Raw genomic sequence first — 24,290 nt, forward strand, 5'->3', positions numbered from 1 at the left:
TTGTTTGTTTGTTTGTTTTTATTGTTTAAAGTATTACATATGGTATCACATATGTCTCCTTTTCCCCTCATTGACCTCTCCCCAGCCACCCCCATCCCCAGCACATGCCCTCACCCCCCTACTGTCTGTGTCCATTAGTTATGTTCATTTGCTAATTCAGTTAACTTTCCTAAAATTAATAGCTGGAGTTATTCAGCTCAGAGTTAAAAATGTATATGCCTGGGTTGTTGGCTCAATCCCTAGTGTGATGCAGGCAGGAGGCAGCAAATCATAGATAATCTCTCATCATTGATGTTTCTGTCTCCCTCTCCCTCTCTGATTTTTTATATATATATAAAACACACACACACACCTTCTTCCCAAAATATATTATTTTTCAATAACCATGAAAAAATCAATCACTATATATATATATATTATATATATTATATATTTCATGGTTATATATATATATATATATATTAAATTGTGCAATTTAAAGAACAGGCTTTATATGCATGTGAAATTATATGAACTACCCATTTCTTTGTACAGGATTTTGTTTTTAAAGATGATTAAGCCACCATTCTTATTTCTGATTCTCCAAGCTGTGTGTATATGGTCTGTATGGAAGAGGTAGAAATGTGGATGATAGAGGTTAGAGTTACATATTTTTTTAAAAAACCGCTGGAATGTTAGTAATTCAATCTACTGCCTCCAAACTGTCACCTAAATACCATCTGGTATTGACCTACAAGTCCATTGGCACTTCCCATATTGAATCCATTGTCTTTGAATTTTCGTTTCACTGCCAAACCTGCCCTAGAGGTTTAAGTGTTTGTATACCGGTTTCTCCCATTAGCTGGAGGTGCAGCATTCTTATGAAACCTTTCCTAAGCCAAATGGTGGAAAGCGAAGAAGCAATTACCATGAATTTATATGGAAAAACTTTTGAGCTGTCCCAGACCCAAAAAGGAACCTGCCAAATCATGCTAAACAACACACACAACCTAATTCCTAAAATAACACTAACCTGCAGTAAACGCAGGAATGCACAAAGTAAATGGAGATGAGGCACAGGTGCTCACAGTCACAGTTTGCAGGGGTCTTCAAACTTCTCTCATTATGAGAATCACCTGGTGGAGGTGTTAAAACACAGATTCCTGATAGCACTTCTTATAGTTGGGATCCGGGAATCTGTGTTTTAACAACTCCACCAGGTGATTCTCATAATGAGAGAAGTTTGAAGACCCCTGGTAGAGCAATGATAGGCCTTGATGCTGAGAAGCTGTGTGGTTCCCAGGAGGGAGCTTGGCAGGGGGAAGGGAGGGGGGCCCTCACACCGCCTGGGTGCACATTGCCTCTGCAATGGCTGCTACAGAACAAATGCTGGACGCTATATTCACTTTTCACAACAATTCTTCACTAAAACAATTATTACTGTAGTCTACTTCCATCAAAGACCGTAAGAGAACCCTAGCCAGTTTGGCTCAGTGGATAGTGTCAGCCTGCAGACTTGAAGGGTTCGAGGTGTTCATTTCTGGTCAAGGGCACATACATTGGTTGCAGGCTCCTCCCCAGCCCGGGCCCTGGTCAGAGCTCCTGCAGGAGGCAACCAATCAGTGTGTTTCTATCACATGGATATTTCTTTCCCTCTCTCTTCCACTCTCACTAAAAACCAACAGAAAAATATCCTCCAGTGAGGATTAAAAAAATAAAAGAATGGTAAGAGAGATAGAATAAAAATTACAAAAAGAAATGGAAATATATATTTTTTTAAATCAGAGAACAAAAGGGAGAATGGACAATGGAACTCTCACAATTGGTATACTCAGAATATGTTAAACTAAAGTGACTCATAGTTTGAAAATAATAGGGCAGAGCATATTAAGGCTATGCAAACAAACCCCAAAAGGCACATAGATCAATCATGCATGGCAAAAAACACCAAGTGTGAAACAGGAGAACATGTTGTTACAAAGAAAGGAATACACAATGAGAATTTAAGTTATAAATGTTGTTACACAAGTCATCAATATTCATAAAACAAATTCTAGGAAGTATTAAGAAAAAAATGTAGTATACAACTCCAGTTGAATTTTTCTCACTCACATACAAAGTAACATAAGATAGATCCTCTGCAAACACACACACACTTTCTTCCCAAAACATATTGTTTTTCAATAACCATGGAAAAATCAATCACAAAGGTCACCATGGGCTAGCCATGGAGAAACCTCAAATTTTGAAAGAAATCAAATTGACAACATTCATCATAAACCAAGTACGATCAGAAAACAGTAGAAGGCACACAATCAAACCAAGTAAATTAAAACAATGTGGATATATATTTCAGGCCAAGGGGAAAATTTAAAGTTACAAAATATTGAAAAATAAATTATACAAAACCCCACATATAGAAACTTCTGAGCTGCAGATAACGTCAGAATCAAAATCTTACCTCTAATAGATTATAATAAGTAAATTCTTCTACACAAAACATAGTAACATGTTTGATGGGACACTTAAAAATGAATTTCCAATAACAAGTAAATGCTAATAAAAGGGCAAACACTAAATCCGAAGTTTGGATGTATATCTTTGTGTATTGAGTCAGCTCATATAGGATCATCCCTGCTCTGACACTTGAACTGCTCACCTGTATGAAAAGGAAGTTTTACCTGTGTAATTTGTAGAGCTAGGTGTTAAGCTGCAGGTATGACACAGTGGTTCTTTCTATTGCTTTGGGCAAGGTACTTGCATGGCTTCAACAGAATTCTGACCTGAACAGAAATTGCTTCCCACACAGTTGTAATTTTATGAGGCAGAGGCTAGAAATTCAGAATAAATAATAAAAGATCGTCCAGGTTCACATTCAATGCTCAGTGTGGAATGTAGCTGATGATGCGAGAGGGGAAACGTGGCCTACCGGTAGAGAGATCTTGCTTTATGATGTGAAAGACATTCTGACTTGGATTTCACACAGGTAAATGGGGGGAAAGCCTGTAAGGAAGGAGCAAATATGTTTGCTAAAGTTGTGTCTTTAAAGCTGTACCATATGGAAGAAGTAAGCAATCCCCAATAAAAAAGAATATAGAATGGGGCCTATAATCTGATTTTAAATGTGGTGTTATTTGCCATATTAGCTAGCATACCATTGAGATAAGCATTGAAAAAAAATGGTAGACATAGATTTCCCCAAAAAATGTTTTTGTGTAATCCATAACTTTGTTTATTGACAAAAGACTTAGTGGATTAAAGATGGCCCCAATTTCTGTGACTCTCCTTGGAGAATTGGAGTATATAATCTCCTCATCCTGTATCCAGTCTGGCCCTATGACTGCATAAGCCCTAGATGGTGGCAGAAGTGACACCATGCCAGTTCTAGGCTTAGCCCTACTGAGGGCTGACAAGCAGCTTTTGCTTCTTCTCTCTGGGACCACTCACTCCCAAACTCTGCCTCTCTGAATGTAGCTGCCACCCTGTGAAAAGTCCAGGCGACATGTGGGGCCATGCGAGGCGCTGTGGTCAACATGCCCAGCTGAGTTCCAGCCTTCTGCCAGCATCAGTGGCAGCCGTGTGAGCGAGCCATCTTGGATGTCTCAGCCCAATAGAATCACCCATTCACTGTGGCCCCAGGTGACATCTCCAGACCAGAACTACCCAGATGATTCTAATCAACACACAGAACCACAAGGAGTAATAAAAAGATTGTTTTAAGCTATTAACTTTTGGCTGGTTTGTTATACAGCAATAGATGATCAAAATAATCATCTTGCATCAAGATGTATGTTAACTTGTATTCAGAGTTAAATGTTACAGATGGAAGAAAATTAGTAAATTTAACCTATATCAATAATTATGCCTGAAATCTAATGGTCTCCTCAGAACCTCCTCACTAGGCATTCACTTGAAAAGCATCCCTCATGGATAAAGGAGGATTAACTACAATATATCATTCTCCCTTGTTTCTCTTTCCTTTTATATTTCTCCTGAAACTTCGTATACATGGAATTACATAGCAAATATTCTTATATTTTGCTTCATTCATTAAACTTAATGTTTTTATGATTTATCCGGTATGTATCTATACATGGTTAATTCCTTTTTATTTCTGAATAGTATTATTGAAGTTATCATATTTTGTTTATTCTCCTATTGATGGAAATTTAGTCATTTCCAATTTTTGCTATTATGAATAAGCTACCGTGCACTTTCTTACATGTCTATTGATGTGAACATGTGTTTTGATTTCTCTTAGATAAATGCCTAATTCTGGAATTGCTGGATATTAAGGTAAGTCTGTGTTTAACTTTATAAGAAACTGACAAATAGTTTTGCAGAATCATTTCCCATTATCAGTGACTTAGAATTTCAGTTGCTTGGACTCCTCTCAACATTTGATATTTGTATTGGTTTGTTTTTTTGCTTCAAATTAAACGTCTAGATAAATTAGAGCAAAAAAAATAACACCACTCTAGCCAGCTTATTGGAACTGGATTGCTTCACTTGTGTACTTGGTGGTGCCTCCTTGTCAACTGGCATGACAGGCAGGGCTTGGGCTTGAGTGTTCCAAAGTTTAGCCAGGAGTCATTTACGTGGCAGCTAGGATACAGAATCAGCGAGAGAAAGCAAGCTCCAATACACTTTCACTTTCCAGCACTCCTCTGGGTTCATGTTTGCTAATGTCCCAGTAGCCAGAGAAAGTCTCGTGGTCAAGAGCATATTTAATGGATGAAGTAATAGACTCCAACTTTAATGGGAAGAACTGAAAGGTCATTTTGGAATAGAAAGTATTTGAGGCCTTTCTACAATCTACCACAGTCTTCTCTAGCTCTTTAGCCATAAATCATTTTTATTCTCTTGAAAAATATAATCATTCTCATTTCAGAATTCCCAAGTTTCATTTCATTGGTGACATCAGATTCAGAGTTGAGGATATTTATTTAAATCAGATCCAAGTGCAGATGAGTGCCAAGAACTGTAGTAATCAAGCTATTATGAGTGTTATTGGTAAAAATTAATGATATAAATTAAATCTTATACAAAAGTGAGACTACATGGACAGGTTGAGGAAGGATCAGAAAAAGAGTCACCAGTGAGTCTGCCTAGTGTATTGATGCACGCAGACAAGTTAGAACTTGCAGGAAATAATGAGAAACAAGTATATCCAGTCACTGCAGTAGGACCAAGAAGAGGAAGTTCATGGCAATCTCTATGGGAAGTTGTTGCTGTGGTGTAGTTACCATTTTTTTGGGGGGGGTGGGGCGGCCCACAATCAAGTATCTGATAGTAGAACTGGGACTACTGTTAATCAGCCTGGATAATAGGTTGGACAACCTGGCAAAATGTGATCATACTGTGACACAATGGACACAGCTGTTTCACTCTAGCACTAAATCTGACACCAATAAGAGTAATGCCCACTGTTTCATTTGTATGCTTTAAATCATACATAATCGTACCTCTTTTGGCCAAATCTAAAACAGAAAAGGAAATTCTGGGAAATGTAGTCCTCAAGATGACCAGGTTGGCATAGAATAATCCACTATATTATTTATAGTGGGGCTTTATTTTTTAATTTCAGCATTGTAAAAGATCTATGTCTACTTATTATATCTCATTGCTTTTGTTTTATTTTTTTCTCATTAGGTTTTAATTTACACTACCCTAATGACTGTACTTATTGGCCATTTATATACCTTATTTTGTAAATGCCAGAATTTTTTGCCAAATTTTGTTGTCTTTTTATTATTGAATTTTAAAAATACTTTAAATATTTGAAGTACAAATCTTTTTTTTGCATAAATATATTGCAATATATTTATCTCATTGAGGTCTGCCTTTTAATTTTTCTTAATAATGACTTTTTGAACAGAAGTTTTTAATTTCAATGAAGTTTAGTTTATCAAATAATTTTATTATGGTTAGTAATTTCTGTGCTCTAAAATGTCTTTGAATACTCTAAGATTACTGAGATATTGTCTGATATTTTTAAAAAAACATTTAGATTGAATTTTTTATTTAGATCAGCATTCTATCTCGAGTTCATTTTTGTATATGGAATAGTGTAATGGATCACGTTACAGTTTTTTCCATGTAGAAATCCAATTGTTCTGGTACTATATGTTGAAAAACACATATAATCTTTCCTATCCATATTAAATTTAATTGGTATATTTTAAAAAATTAATTTACCACATTTTCTTTATATGTATCTATTTCTGACTTTCTATTTTGATTAATCTATTTTTCTATTCCATATTAATGATTATTATGGCTTTATAGTAATTCTTGAAATAAAACATATCTTCCAAATTTGTTGATTTACAATTTAAAAAAAATATATTGTTTTAAATCATAGGCCTACCTATATAAGCATCAATATTAGATTGTCAATTTATAACAAAAAATAACCTTCTTGTGTTTTCATTGAAAATGCACTGATTCTATAGAATTCTGGGGAAAATTAACATTTTAATAATATTTGGTCTTATAGTCTACAATGATGTATCTCTTCATTTATTTGAATCTTCTTTAACTTTAGCAATAAAATTTTCAGGTAAAAGCCATGTACAGCTTTTGTTCAGTTTTATAACTAGGCAGTTCTTCTTGCTGATAAATTTGCAATAGGGCAGCCAGATTATTAGACTAAAATAAGTTAGATAATGTCACTCCTTGTTTCATAGCTAACAAGTGGCTTCTTTTTAGTAAGCACAGTAAACCTAAATAATTTTAATAGCTTAAAAATTCCTAAATCATCCTGCCTCATTGCCTGCAACAAATTCTTCCCCATGTTTTCTCTTTAGCAACCACACTGACCTCCTTTCTTCAAATGCCTCCCTCTTTAGAGATTTTTCATTGTTGTTTTCTTTGCCTGCAACAGTTTACTTCCAATAAATGCATGTCTCCTTCCTTCACTGACGTCAGGTCTTTCCTCAGGTGTCACCATGTCATTTGTGACCCACCACTTGATATGAAATAAGCCTGACTCACCACCTCAGCACTCCCAGTCCAATTCATTTGTGTGACTTTATATCTTCATCCACCCAGGAGAGACACCCCTGCTTATGCCTGCTGACCTGGCATCCCATCAGTTTTCAATTCCTGTTAGACTAAAAATTGTCCCAATTTGAACAATAAATTATTTATCACCCAGCCTTATCCTGATTCATTTTTCTTCATGGCACTTACTAATTATGTGTCATATGGTAGACTTGCACTTTCGTTTTCTAGCTCTTCCAAAGGGACTGTAAATTCCACACAACCGAGTCTATTTTTTATTGTTGACTGTTTTATCTTCAGCCCTTTAAATGTCACCTAGCACCTAGTGCTCAGTAAATATTTGCTATATTGAGTAAATGATTAATAAGTATTCTATACCAGCTGAGTGACTTTGAGAACTCACGTTGCCTTTTGAGGTTCTGTTTTTTCCTCTCTCTGTAAAATGAACAAGTAGATTAAACAAGGTCATTAAGACCTTTCCAGCTGTAAAATACAGTGCTTGCATATGAAAACTCACTCCTTGCTGATACAAATTTCATTTAAGTCAACAGTTGCTCTGTGCAGAGGGAGAACAGTAGAGTAGTGTTTTTCATAAGCTAGAGAAATCATCTAAAGCAATAAAAGAAATTGTTCTAAAGTGAAATCTTATCTAAGTGGCACAGATTGACTTAAAAATAATAACCAGGGTAACTTTTCTTGCCAGAAGACTCAAGTACAAATTCTTCTTAATAGTTTTCTGACCTAATTGAGCTTGTTTCCATACATTCTAGTAATATTAAATAATATTTTATGAGATCGGTAAAGTAATTCAACGAATTCACCTTATGGGGATGACCCCCAAATTTCTATCTCTAGCTCAGACCAGTCTCCTAAAGTCCATACTCGCACATCTAACTGCCTCTCTGCTTGTGTTTCTAATAGGCAATTCAAATATTCAAGGCTGAGCTTCTCACTTTTCTCCCAAAATCTACTGCTCCAGTTTTTCTCATTTCAGGGGATGATAGTTCCATTTTTTAATTTTAAGTTGCTCAGGTCAAAACCCTACTATCATCCTTTTTTTTTTTTTTTCCAGTCAACAAAACAGAAACTTTATTGAGGCCCTAGCATCACAGGGTTCAGATAGAAGGCTGCCCTGTGGACCCAAGGAGTTGGGGAGGGGCCTTATTTAACCTTCTTCTTGGGGCTCAGGTTGTTGGTGTGGCCACACATCTTGCGGCAGTTGTCAGCACTGGGGTGCAGGCGGGCGTAGCACTTGCGGCAGATCATCTTGTCGCAGTTGTACTTTTGTGCGGGCTGGCTGAGGGAGGGTTCAATGATGCCACCCCTCAGACGAAGCACCAAGTGCAGGGTGGACTCTTTCTGAATGTTGTAGTCTGAGAGAGTGCGCCCATCCTCTACTATCAGGCGTCTTCAAACTATGGCCCGCGGGCCACATGCAGCCCGCAGAGGAGTCTGATCCGGCCCGCCAGGTTTTTTGGGCAGTGAGTGCAGCCGAGGTGTTACAGTAGGAATTAGTAGTTCATATAGTCCGGCCCTCCAGCTCTCTGAGGGACGGTGATCTGGCCCCCACTTTAAAAAGTTTGAGGACCCCTGCTAGTTGTTTGCGCGCAAAAATCAGATGCTGCTGGTCAGGTGGGATGCCCTCCTTGTCTTGGATTTTAGCTTTGACATTCTCAATGGTGTCACTGGGCTCAACCTCAAGGGTGATCGTCTTGCCAGTCAGGGTCTTCACAAAGATCTGCATTTCTGCGTCTGCTGGGAGGCTGCTCCGCCGCCTCATTGACCACTATCATCCTTTATTCCCCTTTACCTCATAGCCCACACCATTCTATCAGCATATCTTTTTATCTATACCTTCAAATTCGCTGAGGTCAGCCCATTCTCACCTTTCCACAATTCTGCGGTGTAGACAATGTTGCATTTCTCTGAATTACCACAAAAGCATTTTAATTAATTTCCCTAGCTTCTTCTTTCTTCACTTCTCAATACCTTACCTTGCCTATTATCAACAAAGCATCCATAAATATTTCTTTAAAGCCTGAATCAGATCCCTGTCCCAAATCTAATTTCTTCCACCCAACTCTGAACAAATGCAATGTTTCTGAACAAATGCAATCCACTACCTCTTTTACTTATGTTTCATGACTTTTCTCCTTGCTTTTTGCTCTGCTCATGGTGGCATAGAGCACACCACATATTCTCTTACTCAAAAAAGTTCTTGCTATTGACCTTGCCTAAAATACTCTTTGCCTCAGAGGTCTGCATGGCTTGATCTTACACACCAGGTCTCTCTTCAAACATCACATTACCAGAGGAGCCATTCCTGTGCTCTCCATGTAAAATATCAGCTTCCTCCCTAGTTCTCACATTTTCTATTTTACCCTCATTCCTTTCTCTTGCTTAGTGGATTAGACCCATCTGACATACTGTAACAACACAATTTCTTTTGTGTATGTTTACTGTCTGTCTCCCTCTCCTGGAATGTAAGTTCATGAGGGCTAGGGCTTTGTCTGTTTTATATCTCTCCATCCCCTAAAACTGGGACTGAAACATAGTAGATGTTCAATAAATATTTCTTAAATGAAAGAATGAGTGAATCTGTTTATTAAGGAGAATATTTATATTATCTAATGTTCTTCGTCCTCTTCTAATTTTTAACTTTAGCTCCATTAAAAAAGACTCAATGAAACAAATTTATTTTAAATGTCATATTTACATTAATGTTCATTTTATAAAGCTGAAAATATGCACAAATGCAAACAATGTAAAGTGCCCAATCTCACTTGTAAATAGCATCCTCCAATTGCAAATACATGCTTGAAATCTATAGGTTGGATGACAAGGTAGGATGTCAATCCTTCTAAGCTCTCAGAGGAGTGGAAAGGGCTGGTAGAGTCAGAGGAAGTTTGATGCTTTATAACTTTCCCAGTGCAAATGCTCATTTCTTGCTGTTTTACTTCTTTGAACAACCCACAAAGTGTAGGTCCTTATGCTGTCTTCAAGATCTACTAAGTTCAGAGTTCTACTAAGATGTTCCCCACTGAAGTGATTTTAATCCTGGGAGTGCAGTTGTCTGTCTGTGTTAGCACTAAATAGGATGTGAAACTTCATCTAGTTCAGCCTGACAATTTTCTAAGTGAGGAAACTGGAACTCAGAGAGGGGAAATGACTTATCCAAAACTTCTCAAAGCTGACCCTAGAGTCCAGACCTCTAGTTCCTCATGCCTATTAATCTCTACTGCACTGAATTTCATTACCCTGTTTTCATATTAATATAATATAAGAAATATGCTATATGCCCAATAACAAGACAATGGTTAAATATGTTCAAATGATGACCTACTACTCAGCTATTAAAAATCATTGAATGACATGGGTAAATATTGGCAGTATAACTAACTAAAAAAATCAAGTAGTATAACTTCAATTTTATAAAATAGTTGTGTATATGATGAAAAGTCTCAATATGTCAAAATGTTATTGGATGCTATTTCTGGAAGATGGGAGTAGAGATGTGTTGTTGTTGTTGTTGTTTACTTGTATTTATATTATTATAATTCCAAAATTAATGATTTTCTAATAAAAGAATATTTTAAAAGAATATTTTAAACTTTCCCTCTGCACTATAGAGATAAAGCTAGAAACATCCCTGAGAGAGAAACTGCCTCCTACTAGGGATGGAGCCTGAAACCAGAACATGTGCTCTAATTGAAATAAAAATGTGACCTCCTGGTTCATGGGCCAACGCCTAATCATAACCATGGCACAACACAGGCCAGACTCATTGCATTGTTTTATATCAGTCCTAGTTTCTGTTTACTCCACAAGATTATGAGTTCTTCAGGGGCACTAACCAACTCTTATTAATCCATTTAGTAATACCCAATGCATAAAATTAAATCTACAGATAAATTAAACCTCCATATAAATACAATTAACTTGAAGTCATAAAAGAAACAAAAATTATTATTCATAGATAAGGTAAAATTCACAATATGATGTAACTAATAAAAAAATGTATCAAATAAGCAGGAAAATGCTTCCCATTCAGAGGGGAAATATAAATCAACTGAACTGACCTAGAAATGGTATAGATGATAAATTTAATAGGTCATTAAAAGTTACAACTATAGTTCACATTTTTAAGATGGCAATAGACCTCCAGTTTCTTTATAATTGCTATTTCTCCTAAACTGTCATAGGCCTGACACGCATCCTCTTCCACTAATATCGGGTCCCAGTTTGCCACAGGTCAGAGTTGAACAATAGCCCTGCAATTTCATGTCAGGGCTGTCAGAGCTCCATCTATCACCAATGACAACTCATCACCTATAGGCAACCCTGAAATTCTATTTTAAGATTTTTCTTTTTTACTGTGGTATCAATCAATTTGATTATGAATGTCCTTGCCTGTAGGGTTATTGTTGTTGTTGTTGTTGTTGCTCATGTTTATTTGGCTCAGGGTTTATTGAGTTTCAGGGATTTATAGCTTATACAAAATTTGGAAAAATTCCAATTATTATTTTTCAGTGTCTTCTCTCCACCCACCTTCCCTGCCTGTTCAGGGACTCCAACTGCATATACTGCACATTAGTTCATTTGAAGTTGTTTCATAGCTGCCTGATTATTGCTCTATTCTTTTTTTCGAAATCTTTTTTTCTTTTTTTTTTTCATATTATATAGTTTCTATTGCTATCTTCAAATTTGCTAACCTGTTCTTCTGCGATGTCTAATTTGCCATTATTTCCATCCAAACTATTTTTTCAACATAAACACTATAATCAGTTTTAGATGTTCTTAAGATGAACCTAACACATTCAATCTTTCTCTTAGCTTCTTAAACACACGGCATACAGTTACAACTATATTAATGTCTATGTTTTTTCTGAGTCACTTTTAATTGTTTTTTTCCCCCCTCTTAATAGGATATATTTTTCTATTTCCTCTTATTCCTAATAATTTTTATTGGACACCATTTATTTTGAGTTTTACTTGTTGGGTGCTGGTTAATATTCTTAAGTTTTATTCAAGGAAGCTATTAACTTACTTGGAAATAGTTTGATCAGTTCAGTCCTATTTTTAAGGTTTGTTAGATGGGACCAGTGAAGCATTTAGTCTAGGATGAGATTTTCACCACTACCCAGGGGGCAAAGCTCCATACCCCATTTCCTGTGAACTATGAGGTTTTTCTCCTCATGCTGGTGAGAACAGGCCCATGTGAGCTCAGAGAAGTTATTCCTTTGAATCCTTTCATGTGGTTCTTTCTGTGGCCTCAGAGCATTTCCTCCTGGGCATGTGCAGATCAGTACTCAGGTGACCCTGAGGGCCTATCCTCCCAGGGTGTCCTCCCTGCTACTCTCCCCTCCACATCCTCTACTCTGGGAACTTTAGCTGCCTACCCTCCATCCCCCCAAATGGACTCCAGCTCCATCCCCCCAAATCAGGTCCACCATTAGGCACTCCTGAGTTCCCAGGCCTTATGCTGGAGCCTCCCCATAAGCAGGGACAATGATAAAACCCACCTTTTTTGTTTTCCACCTCTCTGGGACCAGTGCTTTTTATTGCCTGTTAGTCCAATGTCTTCCTATATTTCCTTTTGTTTATTAGTTATTGCATGTGAGAGGTTAAATTCACTCCCTGTTACCTCATCTTGTTTGGAAGCAGAAGTCTTCCCAAGTCTCATTTTATAGTTGGCTTCCTAGATATCAAATGATCAAGGCCAGTTCCCAGGAAACAGATCCTAATGCTGAGATTTGCATGTACAGTGTTCTCTGTATCACTTCTAAGGTGGTAAGGCAAGCAGGATTGGGCAGAATGAGAATTTAAACCACAAAGTTGGAAGTTCTGGAAAGAAAATGATCTTTCATGGCTGTCCCAGTTGTATCCCTAGTGAGATGCAAAAGGCTATCAGGGAGAAGGCATAACCTTAGGTTGAGTGAAGCGGCTGCCTCCGGTGGGGGAGTGCCTTTGTCTGGAAGGGGATCTGGATTAGTACCACTGGATCTGCTTCATGGCTGCTTTCAACATTATACAAATGTGGATAGTTTGCACCCTGATGAAGTGTTTTATTACAGTCAGGAAAACTATGGCTCCTTATTTAAATAGCTTACGAAAGTAGAAATTATTTGTTTGCTAATAATTATTTCCTTATTATCCCATTTGTAAGACTCCTTTAAAAGATTTTCCTATAAAGGATAACTAAACAATAAGTTAGGGTTTGTGTAAAATAATGAGGCTTTCTCTGGTAGGGACAATTGGTTTCATATATACAGGATCCATGTCCTCCCTAACTAGTGGGCTCTGAGGAGACTGAACATTAGGAGACAGAACTAAGTGGTAATTTATAACATTTTGAATGACATAGAGTAAACATTTTTCTGTACTCCCACTGTTTGAAGGAGGCAGAGTAGCAGAGGCTTAAGACTGTTCACAGGTATAAAATTTGTTATGCAAGGTGAATATGTTCTAGAGATCTGTTGCATAAGATTGTACCTATAATTAACAATGTTATATTGTACACTCTAAAGTTTGTTAAGTGTTCTTACCATAATGAAAAACATAATACAATACAATACAATACAATACAATACAATACAATACAATACAATACAATATTTGTACACTCTGAGACTGCTCACTTTTACATCCTGGCTCTGCTTCCTCAGTGCTTTGGACTTTGAACAAGTTGTTATGCCTTTCTAAAGCTCACTTTCCTTCTCTATAAAATAGGCTTATTGTAACACCAGAAGGTGTTACACCTCATAGGATTGTGGTCATTGAGTGAGTCAGAGGCAGAATAACATGGTTATATACAGAACTGGTCTGGGGCTGACTTTGTAGGCTTGAATCCTCACTAACTAACTTAATTTAATCTCTGCCTATATTCTTATTTACAAAAGAGAGATTGTTATAATTACAAATTCCTAGGGCATTTATAAGGATTGAGTTAGCACAGAAAAAGAGCTTAGCAGAGTACCAAGCATATAGCAAGTGCTCAATAAATGTGAGCTCTATTAGATGTGAAGGGGGCTTGCAAAGTTTGGATTGAATTTGCAGTAGAACCAGGTCCTGCTTTAAGGGCTCTTGTAATCTAATAAATGAGAAGGGCCAGGGCAAGAGTAATGATACATGTAGATTTTTATGTTTGCTCACTTGGTTGGTTACGTTCTAGGCAATTTTGTAATTGACCTAATTGCAAAGAGATGGCTGAGCAGCACTACTAGTGTTGAAGTCCTGTGACTGATTCAAAGTGTCTGAGGTGACTTAGAGCTATGCCTTTAAGAAACAGAAATGCTGCCTCCCTTCCTGCCCTTCCCCTACCCTTATCCCTGTTTGGTTTCAGTCATCTGGAAGGATGGAGAAGTGGTTACTGAAGCTCACTTCCCCATGTCAGCATTCCCTGAGCAGTCCAAAGACAGAGCCCCTGTCTGTTCTGTTGCTGCTGGCATGGGGAAGTGAGCATTTCTAACCACTTCTCTACAGAGCAGGGGTTATTGAAGCCAGGGAATTCTTCCTCAAACATTAAGTATAGATTGGAGAGAGGTATAGATTGGAGAGAGGCAGTGAAAAAGTATAAGTCTTGTTTCTCATCCTTTGAAAAGTATTTAACAGCCAGAGAGCTTGGAAGTCGCCAAGCTGAGTAGCAGGGCAGTCATCTGCATTTGCTGTGCTCAGAAGTGACTCTGAAGGTCACAGCAAGGACCATCAGCTGCAGCCTTGCAGAGAGCAAAGGGTGTGCAGGCAGGTTGATCTTGCTCTACCACCTGCCCCATACCAGGCCTGTCCTTACCTGTCTACACTTCAGGCTTGTTACCTGTGAAATGGTGATAATATTGGCCATCGCTATTTGAGTGCTTGTGATGCTCCAAGCACAACATTTGAGATAAGTACTATTCTTCCATTTGCACAAATGAAGAAAATGGAATTCAGAGAGTTTAAATAACTTACTGAGGGTAAGAATTGGTATTTATATTCAGGTGTGTCTCTAAAACCCATGCTAAGGAGCCAGAACCCCTCCCTAAGCCTGGAATGTAGCAGGAATGCAATAAATCACAACTCTTATTAACATTTAAAGATAACATTGTTCATGATTACTATTTGCAATTAAGAATATGGGATAAAAGAAAAAAAAAAGATTTATATAGGTCCAATTGTCCTTTTCACACTGACACATACAAATACCATCTTAAGGTTTGTTGAGGAAAATTGTGGCTTGACCAGAGGAGTTTAACTCCATAAAGAAAAGAAATGCCATATTTGCATGCTGCACATAAATATAATAAAAGTGAAGGAAGATGGCACTAGAAATGAATAAGAGAAAAGGGAAGTCTTGTTGGTGGGGCTGTAAATTGGTATAGTCAGAATGGAAGACAGTATGGAGGTTCCTCAAAAAATTAAAAATAGAACTGCTGTGTGTCTCAGCAATTCTACTTCTGGGTATTTATTTGAAGGAAACAAAAACACAGATTCAAAAAAATATATGCACCACTATGTTCATTGCAGCATTATTTACAGTTGTGAGGATATGGTAGCAATGTAGGTGTCCATTAATGGACAAATAGATTTTAAAAAAAAGATGTGGTATACATATACAATAGAATATTATTCAGCCACACACACACACACAAAAAGAATGAAATCTTGTCATGGACCACCATATGGATGAAAGTAAAGGTATTATATGAGGTGAAATAAGTTAGACAAAAACAGATACTGTATGATTTCACTTATATATGCAATATAAAAAAACACACACAAATGAATAAACAAATAAAATATAAGCAGATCCATAGATATAGAGAACAAGCTGGTAGTTGCCAAAGGGGAGTGGGAGGATAAGGGAAAAAAGAGACTAGGAAAAAAAATTAATAAGCATTTTATAACTTTTAAAAAATATTTTATTATTTTATTCCATCTCCTGTCAACTCCCTTATTTTTATCCAAATTTACCATGAAAAAGCAGTCTCTGAGTATAATAATGCTATGTTTGGCTTACACTGGTGTTCCTCCTTTTCATGCCTTTATTCCAAACGCTACCACTAAGTTGCTATACAACCTTCGGCAAGACACTTCCCTTCTCCTGGACTGGGTCACCTATTACCTAGAAAATATGGGCAGGCTGTTGTCTTTTCTAAGACTTTTCTTCATTATCTTGGCATCTTACAACCATTAACCATGGATGGCTTCAGGGATGGTCTGTTTCAAGATGAGACTCACCTGTCCATGGGTTGGTTGATTAAATTTTGCTTTTTTCCCCCAATAGTTTTTTTTCTATGCTTATGGCTAAACATTCAACTACTCTGATGAGATTTTTCTAATTAAGTAATATTTTTGTCAAACTTTGATCCTCTACTCCAATCCAGGAGAGATCTCTGGAATTTCAATCATGAAAGAACGCCCTCAATGTATCTCCATTGTCTTCACATAGATAGATGTTTTGTAGGGCACTTCTTCCATCATAAAATTAACACTACTAACTTGAAATTATTTGTTTTGCTTATAGAAATACAACCAAGTTGAAAAGAAAGAGAGAAGTACAACAAAGTTGGTGTCTGATTGTTATCTGTATAACCCCCAATAACAATTAGATTGGGATAGTCTAACCAAGCAGAGGCTATGTTGAGTGGAAATTGGATATTTATTTGTCAGAGCAGTTGAAAGATTTGCTTTTCAGGAAGCTGTTTCTTCCTGTAGTTGGGCCTCTGAGCATTGCCCAGTCCCAAGAGTGAGTGTTCCTTTTTTTAATGATGTTTATAACTAGGCTCATGGGAGAAGCTAGGAGTTCTAAACCTCAGTCAGATCTCTCTGAAGTGAGATTGAATTGGGCCAGCACAATGTTTTCTTTAGCTTTAATTAATTTAAAAATGTTTCCAGTCTAAGTGTTTCTCAGCTTCATTCTCTCCCCCTCTCCACCCCCTTCCTTGAGGACAATGGATGGTAGCCAACATCTTTGAAAAAGGGGCCCCCATTTCCTGGGCTTTCATTGTGTGCTAAACATTTTACATACATTTCTTTTATCCTCAAAATAGAATGGTGAGTTAGGTATGTATCTCCTGTTTATAAATGAGTAAACTGAGGTTGAAAGGAAGAACTTGCCCATGGCAAGATACTGATAAGTACACCTTGGTTGGCTGAGCATTAAGTTGGAGCCTAATATGGTTTGCTTGGATGGTGACATTTGGCTCCGTGTCTTCTCAAGTGAATGTTTCAAGGGCCGCTGGATTCTATGACTTGGACTTATTCTTTCAGATGAACGGACTTTATTTGATCATGAACATCAAACCTTAAGCAACCAAGGGTGTCATTATCTTGTCTTCTCTGCAGGGATTCCCTTGCATGCACTATATTTAAACCATAGGCAAATTCAGTGATCTCATCATTTTTCTTTAGTTATTCTGGAAGGAACTTGTTCATGGAAGACCTGGGAGAGGGATCCTTATAGTCTTCAAATAGCAGAAAATCCAAGAGAGAGTATGCACTAGTATATGTATATATTACATATATACTGTATAAATATATTACATATATACTGTATATAAATATTATCTACGGTTCCGAAGGTAGGCCTGATACAACTCCAACTGATCAGAGCTGCCCATCAATCCTACTGTCAAGCCCACATTCCTCCGCAGACTCCTAACCCCTGAGATGCGGCCTGGGTGCAGAGATCTGGCCTCTGCGTTTGCGCAGCAGCACTTAGGCCCCAGAGCCCCGCCCATGTCTGCAGGGCGCGCGCTGTGGTCTCCAGGCAACGGCAGACGCGCAGCCCAGGGTCGCAGAGCCTGCTCCCAGTCCCAGCGGAGCCCAGCCTTTGCCATGACCACCAAACAAGCCAAGAAGAAAGATGTGCACGGTTTCACTTCGGTGCATGGCTCGGATAAATCTAAAGAGTAAGGGACCCCTGCCGGCCCATCCACCCCTAGCCTAACCGCTTGGCCTTTTCCTAGTCCAGGGGCTGCTTTCTTTAGCAAACTGCCAGAGCCGGATTTTAGTGGGCGTCCTCCCCGCTGCTTTATCTTCTGTGGGAACTCAGATCAGGACGACCCTAGTTTCTCTGCTTCTGCTACTGGGCTGTGTGTGTGTGTGTGTGTGTGTGTGTGTGTGTGTGTGTGTGTGGAGAGAGAGAGAGAGAGAGAGAGAGAGAGAGAGAGAGAGAGAGAGAGAGAGAGAGAGAGAGAGAGAGAGAGAGAGAGAGAGAGAGAGAGAGGTGGGGGGAAGAGGAGGAAGAGATGGAGGGGGAGGAGGAGTAAGAAGAGGAGATGGAGGTATCTTAAACCTTAACTTTAAATGGTGATCCCCTATTTTAAGACTGCACCCGTCTGTATTTACTAATGTTTACTCCAAGAAATTATTCTGAGCCTAGTTTATGAAATCTATATGTCTCTCTATCTGAGATGAGGTGTCTGTGAATCTACCTCCTTATTATTTTTTCCCCTTTGGCCTTCTTTTTTCTCTAGAAATACCCAATCACTAATGGCACAGACTTTGGGCTGCCATTTGAAGTTACAAAATTTCTAAAGTATATATAATGTGTTCATGATAAGTGAGGAAATTTTGCTATAGTTAAATAGTTAAAACTTTGAACTATAGGTCATGGACAAGCATAGATGGTTTTAAACATTAAAATGATGAATTATGAGCTATAATTTGAAAACTGCATGGAATTCCTACTGGATAAGAATCAGGGTAACAAGAAATTGGTGGTGTTCTGAGAACAGGGATGGCTGATTCTGGGAACTTTCAATGATAGGAATATTTTTAAATGGGGGGATGTGAATGGGTAGAGAGCAGACCTGAAGGCGATTGTGGTCAAAGCCTATAAGAGCCAAATTTCTGATCTTCAATTGAAGTGGCAAAATGTGCCCCAATGTCCAGGTGATGCCACTACATCTGAAAAGACAAAAAATTAAATAGTGTAGATAAAATTTAATTACAATTTTCTAAATGCCTTGCCTTATTTGTTTTGCATTCTCTTCAGGGCCCGGCACAATGGGAGTTTAATAACGGTGTGTAATTTAATTGAGCTGAACTGGAAACCTGGTATGGCAGCTCGGCCATAAAACCCTCTGACTCAGAACCAGATGGGGACTGGAAGCCAGAGGGGAGCGGCCTGTCAGTCACCCCGGGAATGCAGGGCAGAACTCGGCATAGATTAGGGCATTGTAGAAATGTCACAATATGTAATGTACAAACCTAGCCCAAAGCCCTGTTTAATGAGGTTAGATGTAGCCCCTTGGTCTTAGTGGGGTCTGCCTTCAGTTCTTCCTTTGGAATAGTCTCCATCTGAACATTTATTCGATAATTTATTAAACTTTGACACAGTTTAAGAATTGTCTCTGGCAGTAAAACACATTTATTTAATCACTCAGTTTTTAGTTTATTTAGTTAAAGTGGTTCCAAATTTACTCTGTAGCATTTTTAGTGTAGTAGACGTTAGATTAAAAAGATTTAAATTTATAAACTCATGGAATTTGTACTTTATTCTTACCTAAAAATATAATCAAACTCATACTTTGAAACAAATAACATTGTTGTTAATGTTTCTAGATTTAGCAAAATATTGCTTCAATCAGAAGTGGCAATATTTTTATTGACTTTTAATATTTTGATTGACTTTAATATTTCTTTGATATTTCCAGGTCACAGATTATTTAAATCAAGGGATTAAATAGTCTGTAAACTGGTCATGCCACTTACTGTGAGATAAAATTATTAAAAACTGTATCCAAGATGGATTAAAAAATATACCTCTGATACGAGTTGTATACTTTGTATAAATAATAGAACAGATTTCTCTCTCATTTTCACCCTTGATAAAGAAAGTGCACATATGTTGTAAAAAGTAGCCAATCAAGGAATGTCAAGATTTTATTAACATTCCTTACCAAGGTCAGTCCAGGCTAATTAATTCCAGGTTCTGGGGCTATAACTGTGTTAATTTTGTATGGCTGAATTAACATATGGTACATTTCTTAAAGTGAACAATATTTATATTTTGTATGTTCTTTTTTGAGGGTGTCAAAATGAATGCAATAGTATGAATATTTTGTAATTATTCTTAGTCCTTCCAATCTGATGACTATTAAGTTCATAAATTCCCTCAGTTCAAGTTCACAGAAGATCAGTGTGCCCTTTCTCCCCGGTTCCCTCACTCTAATCTCCAGCCCAGGGTTGGGGCTTCCATCCACCCTTCCACACTCTCAGAGGTCAGGATAAACTCGGGGCCGCTCCTCAGCATCTTTACTTTCTGCAGCACTTGTTTCTCAGTAGCACTGCTTCGGAGGGTGTTCAGAGAAAACATATTGAAGCTGAGAGCAGGAAATGTACCTGAGTTAGTTATCAATTAATGAAAACGGCCCACAGTCACAAAACCTTGTGGATACACTGGCAAAAGGTGAGAAACAGGGAGAACTGTGAATGTTCTGCCTGCTTTTGCCCCAGGTCTGAGTCACAAACACAATGAGACTTACAAAAGGTCAGGTCAGGGTCAAAAGTGAAGGCTGGACTGATCACACTGCCAACAGAGCCCTTTCCGCATGCCGTAATATTACATTGGAAATTAGGGGCAAAACATTCAAGGAGGACAAACAAGCTGGAGCGGCTCCCCCTTGAATTGAAGGCTGGGGGTAGAAGTGGGGGTGGGGGTGGTGGTGGGGTTAGGGGGGAATTTATGGCTGGTTTTACCATAGACAAAAATGAGCTTACAAGGAAAATAATTTGTAGTTGTGTAAAAAAAAAAAAAAAAAAAAAAAAAAAAAGGTTCATTGGAACCTGTGCATGTACTAGCCTGTGGATTTTGGTTAAAGTCATCATGGATACTCATGCTCTTGCACACCACGTGCTGTGCTTGCTCTTAGTAAGCATCAGCTTTGCAGCTGGAGGTGTCGCCCCCTGAGAAATGGCAGAGGCTTAATTTATGATCCCAGCAGCCTTCCTGCCTTCCTGCACTGGGCCAGAGTAGCTGGAGCAGCTCCAGCTAGTTTGTCTCTTCCTGTCTCAAGAGGGTTCGGCTGCTTGCAGGGGAACACGTGTCACTCCAGCTACACCCTGTTTTGTCCTTGCCTAGAGTTTTCAGTTCTGTCTTTCTGCCCCTGCTTTGTTTCGTTCTTCTATTCCCCAGATTTAAGTGATTCTCCAGTGGCCTTATTTCGCTCTCCTTTCTTCTCTCTCTGGTCTTTTAAACAAGCATTCCCGATTAAGGTGACCAATGTAGCATCTGTAGTCCTTGTCATGTAATTGAGCTCAAGTTCACTTGGATGTGCTCATCTACTCCAAGCTAAACATGTTCAAAGTGGAGGTCGTCATTTTCTCTCCCAAATGCATATACAGGGGTGAGCCAAAGTAGGTCTAAAGTTGTGAGTACCCAGAATACAGAGCTTATTCTTATATTGCTCTTTGTTAATTATTGTATTAGAACTGTAAACGTACTTTTGCCCACCTCTGTATTTTTTCATATTCATATTAGAGAATCTTATTAGGACTTCCCTGACACCTCAAGTCTAAAGAGCAGTCATCTTTGACCTTCCCCTTGCCTCTGCTCTTCCTATCCAGTCAGTTTCCCTTTAAATTTCCCCTCCGAATTCTTCCTCTTCCCTGGCTCAGCAGTCACTGTTTTCCTCAACATCCTCTAGTTTGGACCTTTATTAATTCCAGGTAGAAGCATTGAGAAAACACTCTAGTTCCTTTGCCTTCAGTCAAGGGTGTTTCTTACCCAGTGTACGTTATATGTAACTAGAGGCCCGATGCATAAGTTTGTGCAAGGGCCTTGATCCTGGCCCCCACCCAATGCAGCTTTGTCCAGAAGGAAAGATGTCTGGAAGGACATCCGGTCTAATGAGCATATTACCCTTTTGTTATTGTCAGTAATATTATTACTGACAATTCCAATGATGGATTTTTCTGTTTTAAAAAATAACAGAAAGAAAAGAGAGAGAATGAGCTAAGTGTCAAGACCCCACCGGGCTTCAGCTCCCTCCTGTTCTCTGTATCAATCAAATACTAACATACTATTTACAGTATCCACTTTCTCCCTTTGCGCCTCTTCCTATCCTCCTTTTAGTTGCTCTCCCCCAACCTGCAATGCCATCCTTAGTTTCAGTGCACTTGTCCATGAAGCCACCATTTGATTTTTGAACTTGAAAGCAATTTTTCCTCCTCTTCTGTGTTAACAAAGCACTTTGTTTATAAGTTCACTTACTCTTTACTTTGCCTTTGCAATTTTATTGGATGTACTTATTCCCATTAATTTTGTTATTTGAGAATAGAGAGTGAGTCTTATTGATCTTTGTATTCACATGAGTACAATGTATTTAAAAAAGATAATGTTGAACTTTTATTTTTTATTCTTTTTTAAAATTTTTACTTTATTTTATCATCATTTATCCCCTCTATGCTCTCTTCTACCTCCACCCACTCCCCTCTACCCCCCATCATCACACTTCTACAATTAAATGCCCAATTAAATATGTCTACTACAACCAAGAGAATAAAAGTTCGACATTATAATCTGGCTTTAACAATTTTTCTAAGATTGCAATTTATTTCCTTACATAGTTAATATTTCTGAAGAGGGTGGCTCAGAGTTCCCTCAACCCAAATTAAGTCAATTGTGTAATTCTATTCATACTTTGACCACTTCAGGATATTAGCTGACACTACTTACGATGGCATGCTGATTGCACATTGCAGAAATAACCTGCCTCCCACTATGAGTAAAATTATGTTCTTACCCTGAACAGCATGCTTGAGGAAAATAATGGCAAAATTTCAGAACCTCACTCTATTGAAATTTTAATATCCTTACAGTGAAATGATCTAATGACTATATAGGAGTTTCTGTGTACATAAGATTCTGCTGCTTTTTTTCCTCCTTAGAAGTCTCTGTGAAGATCTCTCCTCTAGTGCTCTGTCCTACAAACTCTACCTGCCTTGGTCTTCCCAGATTCTCATCTCCTTCTCCTCTACTCAGGGAGTCTGCTTGGATATGCATGGGCTAACTCTCCTGCACTGGCCTACTTCCTTTTATATATAAAATATTGATTCCAAGCCATCAGACCATCAAACCTCTGAGGGAAGGTAGAGAAGGGTGGGGGTAAGTGGGAGAGATCAACCAAAGGACTTGTATGAATGCATACAATTCTAACTAATGGACACAGATACCAGCAGGGTGAGGGCATGAGTGGGGAGGTGAAGGAGGAATGAAGGGATAAGGACACATATGTATTACCTTAATCAATAAATAAAAAAATAATAAAAAATAAAATAAATTTTCACAAATGTGTTTAGTATATAGAGACTTATAGTCTCTGCTAAAAAGGACATTGACAATCCTCCTATCTCAATAACATAATTAGACTGCATGGAAGGGAGAATTTAGTAATATATAAAGAGAATAGATTTATCTTTGAAATCTTTTTATAAAACTTATAATTTTAATGGATTGAATCATCTACTAAAACTTGAGTATATTGCTATGTGAGTAAGGTAACTCTGTGTACATACCTTATTTTTCTCCCTGTGTGTTAGGTTTGATTTCTTTACATGTTTATATTTTTTAACATTTGGCAACATATTCAGTTCTTAAATCTTCAAAAGTCCTAAGCTATTTTTATGTTTAAAGATTATCTTGTTTTCTGAAATGATGAGACCAGGAATGTAGTGATTTAAGGCATATCGTGCAGAGAGTTTCAACACATGTATGTCATCATTTGAAGTCTGCAGTATATTTGACATTGGGCCTATTTGACCAGTGTTTATATTGTGTGTATAGCACTATAGGTGAGCCACTGAACTGATATAAGATACCTCTAATTGGTACCAGCAATGTTGGCCCTTCGTTCCTGAGTTCAGCAAAAAAAGAAATCACAGCCAATACTCTAGTGAAAGAGGAAGTGTATTAGTCTATTTAGCATCAAAGCAAAAGTACATGGGAAGAGATTTGAGCAGGCTGCTCAGAGAGCTGCCTTGCCCCTTTAGGAAGAAAGTTACGGAGGCAGAAGAATTGAGCCAGCTGGGCTGTGTGGACTCAGGAAATAAGCTACAGAGACAAAAGAAGGGCCCTTGGCGTTGGTGGTAGAGTGGTGAGCATAGCTGCCTTCCAAAAGAAGGGCCCTTGGATTGAGGGCCCAGAATGAGCTGCCACTGCCCATTGCTGCTCTGGTTGCAAGTTTCCTGGGGACCCTAAGAGTTTAGGAGAAAGAAAGCAAAGATAGCTCTAGCTGGTTTGGCTCAGTGGGTTCAGCATTGGTCTGTGTACTGAAGGGTCCCGGTTCAATTCCAGTCAGGGCACATGCCTGAGTTGAGGACTT

The 24,290-nt window shown here is 38.2% G+C and overlaps 1 protein-coding gene across 3 annotated transcripts; it reads right to left on the reverse strand.

Moving 5' to 3' along the window:
* Positions 1 to 8,028: 8,028 nt before the first annotated feature.
* Positions 8,029 to 23,919, reverse strand: LOC118705305 (ubiquitin-like). Of its 3 annotated transcripts, XR_006740103.1 has the most exons (4): positions 23,909 to 23,918; positions 21,412 to 21,421; positions 14,149 to 14,151; positions 8,193 to 8,381 (listed from the first exon to the last, which is right to left on the reverse strand). XR_006740103.1 is itself a non-coding variant. In XM_036413853.2 (2 exons), the coding sequence occupies exons 1-2, from the start codon at positions 8,762 to 8,764 to the stop codon at positions 8,146 to 8,148; spliced, it is 420 nt and encodes a 139-aa protein (XP_036269746.2). In that variant the 5' UTR covers positions 8,765 to 8,775; the 3' UTR covers positions 8,029 to 8,145. The 3 variants fall into 3 exon arrangements, 1 of the variants encoding a protein (XP_036269746.2); XM_036413853.2 differs by lacking the exons at positions 14,149 to 14,151; positions 21,412 to 21,421; positions 23,909 to 23,918 and adding an exon at positions 8,581 to 8,775 and having other exon boundaries at positions 8,029 to 8,381; XR_006740104.1 differs by lacking the exons at positions 14,149 to 14,151; positions 21,412 to 21,421 and having other exon boundaries at positions 23,909 to 23,919.
* Between the last annotated feature and the right edge of the window lie 371 nt (positions 23,920 to 24,290).

The sequence above is a fragment of the Pipistrellus kuhlii genome, unplaced genomic scaffold (genome assembly GCF_014108245.1).
Source record: "Pipistrellus kuhlii isolate mPipKuh1 unplaced genomic scaffold, mPipKuh1.p scaffold_m20_p_5, whole genome shotgun sequence".
Lineage (NCBI taxonomy): Eukaryota > Metazoa > Chordata > Mammalia > Chiroptera > Vespertilionidae > Pipistrellus > Pipistrellus kuhlii.